The 18420-nt window shown below is 35.3% G+C and overlaps 4 protein-coding genes across 4 annotated transcripts; 3 read left to right on the top strand and 1 right to left on the bottom strand.

Moving 5' to 3' along the window:
• The first annotated feature begins 716 nt into the window (after positions 1 to 716).
• Positions 717 to 1886, top strand: LOC107031211 (1-aminocyclopropane-1-carboxylate oxidase homolog 1-like). Its single transcript, XM_027919712.1, has 2 exons — positions 717 to 1317; positions 1400 to 1886. Exons 1-2 carry the CDS (start codon positions 797 to 799, stop codon positions 1776 to 1778), a joined length of 900 nt encoding a protein of 299 aa, XP_027775513.1. The 5' UTR covers positions 717 to 796; the 3' UTR covers positions 1779 to 1886.
• A 285-nt stretch (positions 1887 to 2171) lies between these two features.
• LOC107030669 (cullin-1-like) lies at positions 2172 to 4693 on the bottom strand. Its single transcript, XM_015231940.2, has one exon. It carries the CDS (start codon positions 4478 to 4480, stop codon positions 2273 to 2275), a length of 2208 nt encoding a protein of 735 aa, XP_015087426.1. The 5' UTR covers positions 4481 to 4693; the 3' UTR covers positions 2172 to 2272.
• Positions 4694 to 6673: 1980 nt separating this feature from the next.
• LOC107031686 (kinesin-like protein KIN-5C) lies at positions 6674 to 14786 on the top strand. The gene is made up of 23 exons (XM_015233132.2): positions 6674 to 6993; positions 7118 to 7247; positions 7592 to 7750; positions 7842 to 8191; positions 8272 to 8410; positions 8671 to 8768; positions 8848 to 9004; positions 9691 to 9760; positions 9863 to 9939; positions 10297 to 10350; positions 10452 to 10532; positions 10609 to 10720; positions 10795 to 10881; positions 10958 to 11133; positions 11282 to 11443; positions 11558 to 11665; positions 11814 to 11972; positions 12045 to 12128; positions 12215 to 12420; positions 12623 to 12724; positions 13437 to 13546; positions 13931 to 14082; positions 14373 to 14786. The coding sequence occupies exons 1-23, from the start codon at positions 6944 to 6946 to the stop codon at positions 14571 to 14573; spliced, it is 3024 nt and encodes a 1007-aa protein (XP_015088618.1). The 5' UTR covers positions 6674 to 6943; the 3' UTR covers positions 14574 to 14786.
• Positions 14787 to 14906: 120 nt separating this feature from the next.
• Positions 14907 to 17363, top strand: LOC107031687 (pentatricopeptide repeat-containing protein At4g21065). The gene has a single exon (XM_015233133.2). It carries the CDS (start codon positions 15031 to 15033, stop codon positions 16906 to 16908), a length of 1878 nt encoding a protein of 625 aa, XP_015088619.1. The 5' UTR covers positions 14907 to 15030; the 3' UTR covers positions 16909 to 17363.
• Positions 17364 to 18420: the final 1057 nt, after the last annotated feature.

The following is an 18420-nucleotide window of genomic DNA, read 5'->3' on the forward strand; positions in this document are numbered from 1 at the left end:
ATATATTCTATCCCTTGTCCACAAAACTCAAAGGAAGACAATCACTATTTATCGGTGATGAATTCTTTCTTACGTAATTGGAGAGCTGGTTACGTAAGTTACTAACAATTAATGATCACTTTCTTCCACAAATTGATGAGAGTAAAGAGACACAAATGTAATATTCACCGGTAGACATAACATGATATATAATGTAATATATGATATATTTTTATTAATATTAAAATGTTATATTAACTGTCTGGATTTGTCTAAACTCAGTTACGTAAAAACAAGCTATCTAAGTATCAACATAATTGTAAAATTAGCAGAAGCTTTATTTTTAAACATACAACTGATATTATAAAATTAGCAATTTCATTATAATAATTAGATGTTAGTTAGAGATCAAATAATGCCTAATTAGTAAACAAATGCAACAAGAATAGACAATAAATCTTCGTGATTCCATTAACAACTCAACATACATGTTCGAAAATAGTTCTGATAGCCCAAGATCATTAACTAAGATCGAACAAACAAACTGAAATTATTATTATTTCATTGATATCACAGGGAATATTATGAACGAGCAGAAGTATTATTTTTAAACTCAGTTCTAATCTTCAATCATTAGCAATTTTTAGTACTTAATTAATAATTAGGTTAGTTAGAAAACATCTAATTTTGGAAAAAATCCAATGATATATATATATGTATGTATCTTTTACTTTTACAAGGTATTCATTGAATACCTCTGAGATAGATTTAACTTAACATCTCAGATTTAGACAAAAGCATAAGAAAATTGGGAGTGATGAAAACCAACATACATGTAGAGAAGTATGAAAGAATGGCTGAACTACAAGCCTTTGATAAGACGAAAGCCGGTGTTAAGGGACTAGTCGATGCAGGTATAACCAAAGTACCACGAATGTTTGTACAGCCATCGATGATTGAACATTCGAGGAGTGAAAACAACAACAAGTTCATCGAGTTTCCAATAATTGATCTTGATGGCATCAAGGAAGATCCGATCAAACAAAAGAACATAGTCCAAGAAGTTGGTCATGCATCCGAGAGTTGGGGTTTCTTTCAAGTGATCAATCATGGGATTCCTAGTCATGTTATGGAAGCAATGAAAGACGGTGTTGCCAGTTTCTTTGAGCAAGATAATGAGGTGAAGAAGCAGTGGTATACGCGAGACTTGAACAAAGAGTTCACATTTAACAGCAATTTTGATCTGTTTAGAGCACCGGTAACCAACTGGAGGGACACTTTTCGTGCCACTGTAGCTCCTATACCTCCAAAACCCGAACAACTCCCTTCTGTCTGCAGGTATTATAGAGAAACAACGTTGTTATAGAGAGGTTTGAATATTGTATTGTGTTTTGATTTGCTTATTGTGCATTTGTGATAGGGATATTCTCCTCGAGTACACGAACCAAGTGATGAAATTAGGTGAAACTCTATTTGAACTAGTGTCCGAGGCTATTGGCCTCGAACCAAATCACCTCAAGGATATGGGTTGTGCAGAGGGGCTTCTTGCTTTAGGCCAATATTATCCAGCATGCCCACAACCTGAACTTACTCTAGGCACCAGTAAGCATGCTGACAACGACTTCCTCACCGTGCTTCTCCAAGACAACATAGGCGGTCTTCAAGTCTTACATCAGAACCATTGGGTAGATGTTCCCCCTACTCCCGGAGCACTCGTGGTCAATATAGGAGATCTTCTACAGGCAAGTAGTGTTACATTTAGACTACTATTAAAAACATTATTGTCTTATAACATATGATATTGTTGACTCGATCATTTTCAGCTTATAACGAATGACAAGTTCAAAGGTGTTGATCATAGAGTACTGGCAAATAAAGTTGGTCCAAGGATATCGTTGGTATGCTTCTTCATGACGAATTCTATGACAACACATAGGCTGTATGGACCTATAAAGGGGCTGATATCGGAACAGAACCCTCCGAAGTACAGGGAAACAACAATTAAGGAGTTCACAACTTATTTCAATAACAAAGGGCTGGATGGCACTTCCACTCTGTTGCATTTTAGACTCTAATCATCGCGATTGTAACAGGTAATGTAGTTGTGGAAATGAGAGATATGGTATCAAATATTTATGTATGTAAACATCAATAAAGATACAAGTTGATAACAATATGAAGAAAGGAGCAGATAAAGACTAAAAAATGTATTCATATATGAAATAAGACAAACAAATCCTAACTAGACAACAATTAAATAAATATCAAAAATAACAAATCCTAAATTACTGGTTTAGGCTAAATACTTGAACAAATTTGGGTTCTCTTCATCTCTTTCCAAGTATTCTCTAGTGATGAGATCTTCTATCTGCTTTTTGATTGCTTTTAAGTCAGGCTTAAACATTGAGCTCAACTGCTCAACACACTCTGCTACTAGTTGTTGATGAGGAAGAACTTTTCGACTCTTCATAATACGTACTATACATGCATCAATTGCATAACGTCTATCTTTGCCTACATCCTCCACCACCTTTTTCCTTTCATCCACAAGAGATAACGGTACCCTAATCCGTCTCATCCTGTCAGTGAACTTGGAGTTGAATTCGAAATGATCAGATGACGTAACAGTTGCATTGCTAGGATCCTTAATCAGAATTTTATACTTAGCACATGAAAGAGATTGAAGCAATCTGATCAAGTCATCATCAGCCAAATTTAACTGACTTTTGATTTCCGAGTAACTCAATCTATCTGACGAATTAAACAATAACAGAACAGCAGCCTGATAGGTTCCCAGAATCAATTCAATGGTTTTTGAATCAAACTTCCCAATGACGTTACACGTACCCAATGAATAAATCCATGTCAGTTTCCTGTGTTTCGTTGTTGTCTGATAGAATTCGTTGAAGACTTGTACACACTTAGCCATTTCGACAGGTAGACTCAAATCACAAGATTTATAGCTAGGCCAGAACCCACTTGTAAGTACTGTGACAGTTAAATCAATTCCAGTACTCGCGTTGTTGCTGAGATATTCTTGAAAATCGTTCTGATTTTCCTTAGCTAACGTCAAGTCTGTTACCATTCCCTCCATCTTTGATGTAAACTGTCCACCACAATATTGCTTTAGCTTCGTTAACATAAGCCTTTCGTGTTCATCATTAGCACTTTTATCAAAGAGCAATCTACGAGAAAGCTTCTTCCTGCAGAACTCTCCAAAAAGGTCTTTGTCATTAATGTACGATAGAAGCTTTACCACCTTATCCAACGTCTCCTCGATAGCATCATCACTAAGTTTTTCACTTCCACGTTTCTTAAGAATACTATCACAATACGAAGCAAGGAGCTCTGCACTTGAACAACCCGATACAATCTTGTTACAAAACACCTCAAATGCCTCCTTGATAGCCTTATGAAACAGAGAGTGATTAGCAAAACAGCTCGTAACATAACTCATATACTTATCGTAAAGCTCAATGACCTTCCTAACAAAGAAGGGAGTTTCAGACTGTCTATTTGTCGTATCATCAGCCTGTTGCACTAAGTACATCCCTTCAGCAACGACGTGCTGCTTAAACATAGCTGAAACAGGTACCAATCCCTTGTCGATTTTGTAGAATAGCCTATACATTCGAGATAAATCATCTACCTTATCATCTCTAAGCAATACTAGGATTCCAGAATGCTCCTTCTCGAGTAACTGATTCGTATATACAACCAACAATTCACATCGCACTTTCTCTAAAAGTTTCGTCTCACTAACAACATGGAGATAATTCGAAACTCTCTCCTTCTCCTTCTTCAAACACTCCTCTGCCTTCAACATATAATCAGGACACGAATCTTCGACAATCCAACTTGAAGATTTACGAGAATAATAACCTGCAGTATCTTCAAGCATTGCAAATTCAAAATCATTCATGTAGCACTCCATATTCCCCATCCCAATTGCAACGAATATATCAACCACACTCTTCAATAAACTTCTGTCAATCTTCTCCCCATCTCGTTCTCGTTCAATCAACACAAAAACCACATCTCTAGCTTTAACTTTCAATTCCTCGTAAACCAGATCACGAAAACACATCAAACCAACTTCCTTGAGTCCAGGTAGAGATTTTGCATTAATAAAAAAACGTTCCAGGTATTGGAAGAAACGCGAGAGCCACCTAATCATAATTTTGTGATTCGCCCATCGTTTCACAATCTCCATCAATAGGAACTCATCGTGCCGGTCTCGTAAACAGGGCAGTACAGTAGAATCGATGTATTCTACAAATACTTGCTTGTAGTTTTCATACAACTGTTTTGAGTGATTATTAATACATGGCGGCGGCATACTCTGTGTACACATGTTGAATATTGTTGTATAGAGCATCATATACTCTTCGGAATCGAAACAAATTTCTTCTTCTTCTTGTAAAATTTTCTTCAATTTAGTGATTCCCTTCTCCATAAATTCCCATCCTTCCTCAAACTCGATAATCTTCACCTCGCTCATCGCCGACTTAGTTTACGTCTACGTCCACCGGAGAAAAGGATCGATCACCGGAGAGCTGAATCACAGTCGCCGGAGAGTTTATGAGTAAAAAAGTTGTTGAATGTGACTTCAATTTCTTATGTCTACGTCCACCGGAGAGAAGGATCGATCACCGGAGAGCTGAATCACAGTCGCCGGAGAGTTTATGAGTAAAAAAGTTGTTGAATGTGTGACTTCAATTTCTGTAGTATGTTAATTTATAATAGTAAGAAACCAAATTAAACTATGACTCGAAAATCTATTCATATATGAATTAGGACAAATAAAAACAATAATTGAATAAATACCAAAAATAACAAATTTTAAATAAATTAGGGTTTTGATTTCAATTTTGAATTGTTTTTTGATTGATAAATAATCTTAAATAAACTTGATATTTTTTCATCTCTACAAATATTACTACCCTTTTCTATATTATAAGTCGTCTCGTTCTAAAAATAGTTGGATTGCATTATATGTTATTTTATAAAATTCACGCATAAAATATACGATTGATTAATTAATTAATCTTAAAAATGTATTTACTTTGACTAACCTGGAAATCTACAACTAATTAAATAAGGGCATAGGGATACAATTATCTTGTTTCTTAATGCAAGTGCAAATGGAAAAGATGATCTATAATATGGGACGGAGGGAGTAATAGACAAAGTTACGTGTTATATTTGTGGGATATCTCATCTTATTCGTCACGTTAGGATTATTTTATGAAAATATCTATCTAATTACGTAATATTCTTATAAAATATTGATTTATTATATAGTTTGAAATAATCACATATTGTCTTACTAATTAATAATTGAGTAACTTTCACGTGTAGTAAACATAAAAATCATATTTTAATGTTATAGTTATAATTTGCATAATTGCGCTCCATAACAAACATAAATATGTATATTTTGCTATAAATATACAAAAAAAAATAATTGTATAATTCGCTATACATATACAAAAAAAAAGCAGTTGTATAATTCGCTAAAAATATACAAAAGAAAGCAGTTGTATATAAAAGGTCAATTTATTATTTGTGTATGTATAAAACGAGAAAGGGAAAAAGACGAAAGAAAACTGAACAGGAAAATATTTGTTTTGTATAATTATAAGTATATAGAATGAAGATTTATGTACATGCATGTGTATATACAATTTTTTCTCATTTTATACAAAAAGAAACATTATTTTATACATTTCGTTTATGTTTGTATAAGCGGGAGAGGCGAAGGTGGTGAGTGAGATCTGGGAGAGGGGAATGAAAATATATGTATATATACAATTTTCTCTCGCTTTATACAAACACAAACACATTTTATATGAGAGAGGCGAGCGAGACTGCCACAAACGAGAGTGGCGAGGGAGATTCCACCAGGGAGAGAGACGAAATTAGCAATAGTTTGTTATAGGGTACAATTAAATCAAAGTATATTTACAGCATTTAATTTAAATTAATAGTTTGCTATTACATACAATTTTCCCATAATAATTTCGTATTTAATTTCAAATAAGATAAATACACTATTTCTTCAGATTTCAAGACAGATGCATATGTCAAGGATACTAGATACATTTATCTTTGGTACCATATACATTATGAAATACAAAAGATTCCAAGTCAGATACATGTACCAAATATTGTATATACATGTATCTTTGATACCAAATACATTTTAAGGCGAGCCAGAGAGTTAGTGTATTCTAAATTACACGTGAATCACACTTGATTATAGTGTATTTGAAAAACAACTTACATCTAATTTGACCCAACATATATCATAGATACACGTATCTGAGTGTGTTAGACATATATCTAGTAAAGTAAACGTGGTACGAAAGTTAATTTAAAAAACCGAAGTGAAGACACGTAATAAAAACCTAAACTAGGTAGGACAAGAAGCAAATAAAATAATCAAAAAAACTATAATTTAAAAAAAAACTTGTTAGTTATGAGAGCAAGTAGAGGCAAAGGTACAAAGGACCCATATTAATCCAATTATTGGGCTTAACAAAAGCCCATTTAAGAGCTTGAAAATTTGAAAAATTAGCCAAAAATCTAAAATTCAAACAATCATAATTCATCTCCACCGTCCGATCAAATCCCCTGCAAATCAACGGCCAGATCAATCCCCACACGCGCCTCTCTCAAATTTCAAAATTCATCTTCTTCTTCCTCCCGCTTCCATTTTCAGATCTTCCCAAAACCCGAACGGCTACACTCTCTCTCTCTATCAGTCACTGAAAACCCACAAAAAAACACGCACAAACACCTAAAACACACAGTTGCTCGCACAAATATCATTACAAACGGAGAAGAATAAGTTCGGTTCGTCATTTTTCTGTCAAACGCTTAGAAATACCTGAAACACACAGTGGCTCAGTCAAGTACACCTAATAGAAGCATAGGTTCACCCTGTGTTCAACGATTGAAGATGTCGAATAAGGAGAAAGGTGTAAACGTTCAGGTTTTGCTTCGTTGCAGGTAACTTGTGAATTTTTTTTTAAAAAATTTGTGATTTTGCGATTAGGGTTTTTTAATTTACGGTGTTTGGTAATTGGGTTTTCGATTTTCTTGGTGTTTTGATGTTTTATGGGTTGATTTTCAGGCCGTTTAGTAATGATGAGTTGCGGAGTAATGCTCCGCAAGTGGTAACTTGCAATGAGTTTCAGAGAGAGGTTGCTGTTTCACAGAACATTGCTGGAAAACACATAGATAGAATTTTTACTTTCGATAAGGTAATGTTTCGATTGATTGATTATTATAATGTTTTTGTTGAGCTGGTTAAGTACATGGACTAGAACTAGTTTTTTAGAAATTGAACATAAACTTCAAGTGGTTACTGATATAACTAAGCATTTTAGTTTAGTTCGAAGCTAATATCTTGCTGCAGAAAAGGAAAGAAAGTTTAGTTTTTGCTTCATTAAGGCATTTCAGAAAAAAGAGAGGATACTTTGTTATTTGATATTGTTATGAAAGGTCATGTCATTCACAGTGCTAAAATGTATCAATTTGGTACTTCTATGTAATTCAGAAAGTATTACTTATATATTGTTATGCTTGCTCTATTGTTGAAGTACAGGTTTTTGGCCCCTCTGCACAACAAAGGGACCTCTATGATCAAGCAATTATCCCCATTGTCAATGAAGTTTTAGAGGGGTTCAATTGTACGATTTTTGCTTATGGACAAACTGGTACCGGGAAGACATACACTATGGAAGGTGAATGCAAGAGGTCCAAGGTACTGAATATAGCAGGCTTTTGAGATTTTTTTCATTTTAAAAGCTTGCTTAAGCACATAGTTTCTTATTTTTGATTGCATGACATTGCAGAGTGGGCCTAACGGAGAGCTTCCACAAGGAGCAGGTGTTATACCTAGAGCCGTCAAGCAAATTTTTGATACATTAGAGAGTCAAAATGCAGAATACAGTGTGAAAGTTACATTCTTAGAGTTGTATAATGAAGAAATCACTGACTTGTTAGCCCCTGAGGATTTGTGTAAAGTCGCTTTAGAAGACAGACAGAAGAAACAATTGCCACTCATGGAAGATGGGAAAGGTGGAGTTCTAGTTAGAGGGCTTGAAGAAGAAATTGTGACAAGTGCCAATGAGATATTCACCTTAATTGAAAGGGGTTCATCAAAACGCCGGACTGCAGAAACCTTGCTCAATAAGCAATCAAGGTATACTTTTTTTGCTCATATTGATAGTCATTATATTATCATTTGCGTACAAGATGACAAAAGTAATAGTTTTGTTTCAGTCGGTCACATTCTCTTTTTTCCATCACAATACACATCAAGGAAGCAACCCCCGAAGGCGAAGAACTAATAAAATGTGGCAAGTTGAATTTAGTTGATTTGGCTGGTTCAGAGAATATTTCTCGCTCTGGGGCTAGGGAGGTAACACATATGCTCGTCCATCTATCAACTCATTAGAAATTGATTTTTTTGATCTCATTTAATTTTAATCAAACACATACAATTGATTTATTTTTCTTCTTTCTGTAAGGCACCTCACTCTTAGTTTTTTCGTCTTTTTTTTCCTCATTTAGAGGTAGTTGTACTTTCATACCTCGTTGTTCTATCTTTCTTTTGTATTGCTTACAGTGAAATAGGAAATCATTCTGTTCTTTTAAAAACTTCACAATTTTAATTCCCAGGGTCGTGCAAGGGAAGCTGGAGAAATAAACAAAAGTCTACTCACACTTGGACGAGTGATTAATGCCCTTGTTGAGCATCTTGGGCATATTCCTTACAGGTAACTATGGTTTTTGTTGGTTCTTTAGCCATCTTTGGATCTGTATACTTATTATGCCATTTTTATGATGCTAATCCAGGGATAGCAAACTTACACGTTTGCTACGTGATTCATTGGGAGGAAGAACCAAAACATGTATCATTGCCACAGTGTCACCTGCTGTGCACTGTCTTGAGGAGACTCTGAGCACACTAGACTATGCCCACAGAGCAAAAAACATAAGGAATAAGCCTGAGGTAAATTTGGAAAAGAGCAAAATAATTTCCACGGCAGAATCACCTTATGCTGCTCTCTCACTCTTTCAATATAGAAATTTTTGTCTTATGTTCACTTCACTTTGTATTCAAATAACAACAGCTCTCCGTCTTCTGTTTGCATGCAAACTATGATCTTTGTAGTGTTTTATACTGCGACATGTGAGCATCCTTCATATTGCTGTCTGGAGCAAGTACTGAAGCTTGTATAAGTTTCGAAGTACCATGCACCAACTGTGGTTAGACTATATTCCTTTTGGAGGGGTGAGGCATGGAGTTTGGTTAATCAAGTTATTTAGTATGCTGATTTCCCGACAGCAAAATGTTTCAGATTTACTGCTATAACTGCTAATAGATTATTGTTAAGGTTGTTTGTCAGGAAGTGTTTATACCAGCCAGAAAGAGCTAAGAGCCATTGGGGGAATATGAATAACTTAGCTGACATTTTTAAAAGCAAATTTGTTACTGGTAGTGAATCTAGTCACTTTGGCTTCTTAGTTGAATTCTGCTCGTTAGACAATTTATCACATTTGTTGTGTGTGCAAGACTTGATGCATTATCTATAATCTAATACACTCTGTTCTTAAGATTAAAATAAATTGAACTGTAATAATTGTTATAGTTCTTCTTTGCTTCAATATCTTATTCCCTTTGATGCTAATCTGTAGGTGAATCAAAAAATGATGAAATCGACCCTCATCAAGGATTTGTATGGAGAAATTGAGCGGCTTAAAGGAGGTCATTGCTTTATAATTAGACTGAGTTATTTTAAAGGCTTCTTTCCACAATTTCAGAGCAACATTTTACTGATTCCCCTTTGTTTCAACTGCTTTCTTCCAGAGGTGTATGCTGCTCGTGAGAAGAATGGTGTTTATATACCAAAAGAACGATATTATCAGGAGGAGAGCGAGAGAAAAGTAGGCACTTTTGCTTTGTCTTTTCTTTATTCCCTTCCTTTGACTTTTCAAGGAATGAGTAGCAAAAATATTCTGTCTGTCTAGTATGCTCTGTATCGTCAAATCTTATCTTGATGAGATTCAACGGTTAATCTGCTTATACAGCTCTGTTCCCTTTATTTCTATATTTTACTTTACAAATTTACTCGGAAACAATCTCTCTACCTCCAAGAGGTAGGTGTAAGGTCTACGTACTCTCCTCCCTAGACACTATCTAGGATTTAACTGGATATATTGTTGTTGTTGTATAAGGATTTATTCAGTTTGTTTATTGCAAGAGTCTCTGATATAGAATCTTTTACTGCCTTCTATTTTTAGGCAATGTCAGATCAAATTGAACAAATGGGCGTTAGCATAGAAAACCAACAGAAGGTCTGTACTTGACTGACCCTCGTAGTTGAATAGTTCTTTTATATTCGACTTATTATGTGATGACTGATGAGTAACTTTTGTTATTGTCTGTGATAAATCAGCAACTCGAGGAGTTACAAAGTAGACATGATTGTCAGGTTCAACAGTGCTCAGATTTGACTTGTAAACTTGATGCAACACAGGTGATTAGCGGCCTTTTATTACTTCGTCGTGTTTTGCAACCTTTTAGGAAGTTCTTATGGTTGAGGGTTCTTGCAGAAACAATTGAATCAAACAAGCAAATTGCTAGCCTACACTGAGGAACAGCTGAGACAAAATCTATACACTCTCAAGGAGCGGGATTTTATCATCTCTGAACAAAAAAAAGCTGGTATAGCTATCTGACCATTCATTTTGAAGTGTGCTTACCCATTCAGTATTAACTTTGAAATCTGATATTTTCAGAAAATGCCCTGGCTCACCAAGCATGTGTTTTACGGGCTGACTTAGAGAAATCAATTCAAGAGAATGCTTCCTTGTTTCAAAAAATTGGTAAGTAATTTAATCACTTCTGCTGCATGATTTGTCAGGATTATTTATTTCATCCTATCGGTTTTATTTTTTCCAGCTAGAGAGGATAAACTGAGTACTGATAATCGGTCAGTGGTAGACAATTATCAAACTGAGCTTGCAAAGCAACTTGGTAGTCTTTCCAGCACTGTGGCAACATCTGTGTCTCGACAAAATGAACACCTCCACCACGTCGAGAAAATCTGTCATAATTTTCTTGCATCACATGAGAAGGTTATTACTGGATTCCAGTGGCTCTTCTCCTGTTTTATTTTCTGCTTTTCCCTTCTATTTTTTTCGCTTGTTCTGCTAGTGATTTCTGTGCTTTTCTTTGGTTCTCTCTAGTTGTTTTTAACCTTCTATGTCATAACTTCTCTTGTAGGCTGCCTTAGACTTGACGAATAAAATTAATTCTTCAAAGGCCTTGTACATATCTCACTTTGAGGCTATGCAAAATGTAGTGAAGCTGCATAAAGCCACTTCTAATGCTGCTCTGGAGGAAATTTCGACTTTGGCTTCTTCTAATTCAATTTCCACTAAAGAAGTATGACATGAAAGTTTTGCTTTCAGCTTCTGATGTATTTGGATTTCTGTCCATGTAAAATAATAGATGTATTTGCGACTTGAATATCTTTCTTTCTTCCTCTACTTGTTGCAGTTTTTAGATGCAGAGTCTGTTGAAACAAATTTAATTTTTGATGAACTTCAGAACACTCTGTCAACCCACCAAGGAGAAATGGCAAATTTTGCTAGAGAGCTTCGTCAGGTTTCCTTATGCACTTTACTTGTAAATTTTGATTGATAATCAACACTTGTTACATCCAGAGATTTGGTAGTTAAAGTTCATTTGAGGATATAGTTCTGCATTGTTCATTCTTTTCATGTTCATCATTGTTTTTTTTCCAATCATGTAGAGATTTAATGACAGTACAGAGCATTTGACAAATATCTCTGAGATCATACAAGGATTTTTTGACAAACTTTTAGAAGAATCAAAAAGACTTGAAAGACATTCAACAACAGCTGATGAGATTCAAACGAAGTCTATTGCTGAATTTGAGAAGGCATATGAGGTATGCCTTATAGACCTGATACAACAATGTTGTTGTTCCTCTAATTTTGATGTCTGTGTTTGTCTACTTTAGGAGCAATCAAGATCAGATGCAGAAAAGCTTATTGCTGAGGTGACTTCCTTGGTCTCCAATCACATGCGTCGCCAAAAAGAACTGGTTTGTTTTTTACTCTAAGATCTCCAATCTTATGTAATATACATATGATCTTTCTTCTGTTCCCTTTCTCAAAGTCTACCTGACAGGTTGGTGCGAGGCTTGGTGATCTTAGAGAAACTGTTTCTGGAAATAAGACATTCTTGGATGGGCATGTATCCTCTATGGAAGGTATTACAACAGATACAAAAAGAAAATGGCAGGACTTATATACGCAAGCAGAAGGTGAGACCAAAGAAAATGCTGATTTCTCAGCTGCTAAACATTGCCGAATGGAGTTACTCATGCAGAAGTGGTAAGTATCTGAATTTGCACCTTATATATGTGATTTTTAAAATTCTTCTATGTTTCAGTAGTTGTTATTTGGTTAACTCAACTCTGATCTGAATTTGTTGGCCTTTTTCAACGAATAGTTGTTTCTCCTTTACTCTATTTCATTTTAAATATATTTGCTTCTACTTTCTCCGTAAGCAATTTTGTCTGGCTTTTATATCCAGTGTAAGCACAACTGAAACAACTGTGAAACGGTGGCAAAGTACTCATGAATTGGCAAAAGACATGTGCAATCAACATGTTTCAACAATGCATTCAGTTGTCAGGTGAACTTTCGATGTTACTTGGTATTTTATTCTGCCTGAAGAGAGCAGATAAGTAACACATTGGTTACTTCTAATAAATGAAAGATGTTTTGTAAATGTATAAGAATTCAACTCCTTAGTCTAAACATTTTATTTCGTTTATTTATGACAAGAAAACTGCCTTCCTTTGCAAACAGATAAATAGAAATAAGCAACAGGTGTAATTTCCTACCACCATCTAATTAAATTGTTGATGGGGATTGGGGAGGTTTCCAAGTTTTTGTACAATTTTCAGTTCCTTTTTTTTTTTGCCTATTAACACTGTTAGTTAAAGAAACTATTTTGGGAAATGTGTTTCCTATTTATTGAGACAACTTCATTGGAGCTGGGAATTGAGAGTGTTCTCATGGATGTTATGTATTATTTTGTACTGGTGAAAGAGAACCATCAAGTAGTTGAAATTTGTTGGGACTTTGGAGAATATAAGATAATTGCCTATATCTAGAAGCGCTTAGGGAATTTGTGAGTGGTTACACTTGTATTGTCAGCAAGAATGGATCTCGGAAGGTTTATGACAAACAACAGGACATGAGCCTGCAGAAATATAATATATATTGACTATGGTGTTGGTATTTGAAAAACAAATATGAGCTTATTACTTTTTTTTGAAGAGAAATTTTAGCACTGCATCCAACATCATTATGACATCCCTTTTTTTTTTGTGCTGTTACAGGAACATATGCGATAGCAATGAGCAACATGTTATTGAATTCGATTCCACAAGGGAAGCTGCTGAAGAAGCTGTGAAAAAGAATAGTGAAGATATCATTAAATCTATTGACGGTAAGTTTTCAAAAATTTGTCTTGTATGTTCTGATTTTGGGTTGTCGCTTTTGAGTTTTTTTAAAAAAGAACAAAAGGTAGGCATGCTGTTCAGTACTAAAGAAACTCTCTATAGATAGGCAATAAGTTAGACATTTTGGAAGTAAATTGTGCTCATACAAGCAATAATTCTAACATGGTAAAATGATGTAGCACATTTCGTTGTAGATTATCTAGTTTCGTCTGTCATGATTAGTTCATATTTTGGTTTGGGTGCTGCTGCCAAGTAGTAATTTTTCCAGGAAAGTAACTTATACAATGGTGTCTTTTTTATGGTTGGCGTGATTTGGTGATGACTATTATGTGCTGTTTTGTAATGTTTCCCCTGGTTTCATTCTTATCCAGGCTTGTCAGGGGAAGAGAGAGGATCTATATCTGGCATTCTGGATACTGCCAGTGCACACTCGGAGACCCTAGATGAACTTAAGAAAGATCATTGCACACAGTCTACCTCCATTGAACAGAAGGCCATTGAAACATTTCAGCAGAAGTTTATGGTATGTTGATCAAGAATTTTACTATACTTTTAAAATGTTCAGGACTTTTTGCTGTTGGTTAGAAGATAAGACAATGCTGTCACATACCATTTTCCGCATAAGTAGTGCAGTTCTGTTGGCCGAATAAGAAAAATAAATCCCTATACACCTAATACCTGTTTGGTTGACGTTATTAGATAATAGAAACACTAAGCTAATAATCCATTCGTAGCTCTTGTCATTTTCTAGTTAAGAAAAGGCGTACTGTGTACTTGTGCTGAACTTTTATTACTTTTCTGATTGATGTTCAGGATTATGAGCCAACTGGAACAACACCAATTAGGTCTGAACCAGATGTACCAAGCAAGGGAACAATTGAGTCGTTGCGAGCCATGCCAATGGAGACTCTACTAGAGGAATTTCGAGAGAACAATTCATTGGAGTCCTTCCAAGTAAAGGAACTAAAGCCATCACTTATACCACGATCTCCTCTCTCACTGATTAACAATTAGCAGATTGGTCTCATCGTTCCCTCGTGCATATGATCACTTAATCTGTATCGGTATTTTCCTTGTATACTGAGTGAATACTGCAAACTGCAGTATATATTGTAGGTTGATTGGTACAGTCTTAAACAATAAATCCCACCTTGGGATTTAGAAAAATGGCTGTAAATGAGTAACTCTTGGTACATTTATTTAGTAAAAAATGGTGCTCTCTATGTATTGTGAAAGTGTTATATTCCTTGAAGAGTTGATAATTCAACCGCCAAAAATCACAAATCGCTTTTTTTTCCTAACTTGGTTTGTCGATTCGATTTGACTTGTGTTTCATGACCCCAAAATATAACACACAAAGTATAACCAAATTCTTGAATTTATAAGCAATGGCTATTTTCAGGCAAATTATAGTCCAACTCTATATATGAACTAAATTTCAAGAAACAATACCATTGATACCAAATTCCCAATGTTCAAATCCAAAACCCTAAAGATTTTTCCTTCCAAATATGCAAAACTTTGTTATTCTTCAGCTCCCTCTATAGCTGAGGCCAACACTCATCATCATCATCATCATCAACTAGTTCTTGAACAAACACCAATTTCACAATTTTCTCATTATTTTGATCCAAGATTCTATCTTTCTCAACTTATAAAGTGTAAAAATCTTTATCAAGTAAAACAAGTTCATGCTTCAATAACAACTAATGGATTTCTTGAAAATCTAATTGTTGCTAATAAGCTTCTATACATATATTGTATGCATAAGTCTTTAGATGATTCATATGCTTTGTTTTGTAGATTTAATGAGAAAAACGCTGTTTCTTGGAGTGTTATGGTTGGTGGGTATGCTAAAGCTGGAGACTTTATGAACTGTTTTAGGATTTTTAAGGAGTATTTAAGATCTGGGGTTAGACCTGATACTTATACATTGCCTTTTGTGATAAGGGTTTGTAGAGATACAATGGATCTGCAAATGGGTAGATTGATTCATAATGTTGTTTACAAATGTGGGTTGCTGTTAGATAACTTTGTTGTTGCAGCGCTTGTTGATATGTATTCGAAATGTAAGGTAATTGGGGATGCAAAGCAACTGTTTGATGGAATGCCTAAGAGGGATGTTGTGACTTGGACGGTTATGATTGGGGCGTGTACGGAGTGTGGGGATGCGACTGAGGCTTTAGTTTTGTTTGATCAAATGAGGGAGGAAGGAGTTGTTCCGGATAAAGTCGTTTTGGTAAATGTAGTTAATGCTTGTGCAAAGATAGGGGCAATGCATAAGGCTAAGTTAGTACATGAATATATAGTGAAGAACAAGTTTTCGTTCGATGTTATCTTGGGTACAGCGATGGTTGATATGTATGCTAAATGTGGATCGATTGATGTTGCGAGGGAAGTGTTTGATGGTTTGAGAGAAAAGAACGTTATAACTTGGAGTGCGATGATAGCAGCTTATGGTTATCATGGCCAAGGAAACAAAGCTGTTGATATGTTCCCTATGATGTTAAGGACGGGGATATTGCCTAACAAGATCACATTTGTTTCTCTTCTGTATGCGTGTAGTCATAGCGGGCTGGTTGAAGAAGGTAAACAACTTTTCATTTCTATGCAGAAAGAGTACGGAGTGAAGCCTGATATCAAACATTTCACTTGTATGGTGGACCTCTTGGGCCGCGCTGGGAAAATTGACGAGTCATTAAAGTTAATAGAGGATATGGCTGTTGAAAAAGATGAAGGGCTTTGGGGGGCATTACTTGGAGCATGTAGAATTCATGGCTGTGTAGAGCTTGCCGAAATGGCAGCAAAATCGTTGATTGAACTGCAACCTGAAAACGCAGGGCACTACGTCTTGCTATCAAATATATATGCTAAAGCAGGTAAGTGGCAGGATATGGCCAATATTAGGGAGTTAATGAGCCATCAGAGATTGAAGAAAGTTCCCGGTTGGACATGGATTGAAGTTGATAACAAGATTCATCGATTCAGCGTTGGAGACCACACCCATCCTCTATCGAAAGAGATTTACGAGAAGTTAAAATATCTGCTGAAGGAACTAGAGATTTCTGGTTATGTTCCAGATACAAACTTTGTGTTGCATGATGTTGATGAGGAACTTAAGCTTGGAAACCTATTCTCTCATAGTGAAAAGTTGGCTATTGCATTTGGCCTCATAAGCACACCTGAACAATCTACTATTAGAATTATGAAGAACCTTAGAGTATGTGGTGACTGCCACACATTCTGTAAGTTTGTTTCTCAGGTTACAAGTAGGGTGATCATTGTCCGCGATGCAAATCGGTTTCACCACTTCAAAGAAGGTGCCTGTTCTTGCAAAGATTACTGGTGATTGGTGATTAGCTTTAGTTCCAGTCTTATGAGGTGATTGGTATGTCTGTAATGCTGCTGGATGTGTGTCGAATAGTGCATTTTTTTAGAGGATCCAACGCGGATACAACAATATTTTTGGAGATTTTGAGCAACATAGGATGAGAGGGGGATGAAGAAAGTGGACTAAACAGACTCACATTTCTCATCGAAAGTATAGTGAAAAGAATCATATCGAACACACCCCTAACCAATCCCTTCTTTCGTAGATCATGTGTATTGTAAGTGATCTGAGCCTGCCTGCAACAAGCCACTTGTCGAGGCAAGTGAAGTTGGCGAGCCGTATGATGGACAACTCTATCCTGCAGTTTGGACAGGACTCCACTTCTAGTTAGTATCCTCTTGATTTTGGTAAATCATGTGTATTGGTAGACAAGTTTGGGGGCCAATGAAGTCAATCTACTAATTTCCGAAAAATCAATGGACTAACAAACACGAAAAAATACCTAAAAGTACTACATGAGGCCAAAACCCATCAAGTACTACATGAACAACTAATTAAACACCAATTTCACATTTTTCTCATCAAGATTCTATCTTTCTTAACTTACTAAGTTTCTAACGTAGAACATTCAATAAATCGAGGTATTTCAAAACTCAATGTCTAAATTCTGGATCTGTCGTTGCTTAAAACCTTATGAATTTCTCCAATTCATTGAACTAAGGAATATTTTACTTTATGGGAAATTAAGTGAAAGCTGCAAAAGCTAAATCTTATAATTAGTATAGTTCACCACATACATTATGCCTTCTTATTGTAACCAATTAATTTTTGTGGCCACTACAAGAATTAAGACAAACATCTTTTCATTTCTAAGACAAATTGCCTAATCCAACTATGGCAAAAGAACAACTTGCTCACACACATACACACACTAAAGAAATATACGATTCATCGATATCCTACATGTCGTTATATGGTGTCTGTTGTTGATAAGAAAACGAACCTTAAGCCTAACTCAATTTGTACTTTTTATGGGTATTTGAATTCAACGAGATATGTTGCACTTTTTTTTTCTGAATAATGAAAGGGAATAAAATCTTGGGCAAATTACATAAATCACATACTTTTAAGTTAAAATTACAATTTTATCTCTTAGAAGTTTGTATTTACAAAAATCTTTCAAACGGATACATTAATGGAGGGCCCAGATACATTAATGGCCAAAAAATCAAAGCACTAAGATATTAAAAAGAGGGACGAATACATGCGTTGATACATTAAAAAGAGGATCGAATACATTAATAGAGTGTCGGATACATTAATGAAGGGTTTGGATACATTAATGGCCAAAAGATCAAAGCGCTGATACATTAAAAAGAGGATCAGATACATGCGCTGATACATTAAAAAGAGGGTCGGATACATTAATGGAGTGTCTGATTACATTAATGACATTTTTGACTTAAGAAAAAAATGAGAAATTTATAAAACTCATAGGAGATAATGATAATAAGTAAAATAAAAGATGGA

The sequence above is a fragment of the Solanum pennellii genome, chromosome 9, assembly GCF_001406875.1.
Source record: "Solanum pennellii chromosome 9, SPENNV200".
Classification (NCBI taxonomy): Eukaryota; Viridiplantae; Streptophyta; class Magnoliopsida; order Solanales; family Solanaceae; genus Solanum; species Solanum pennellii.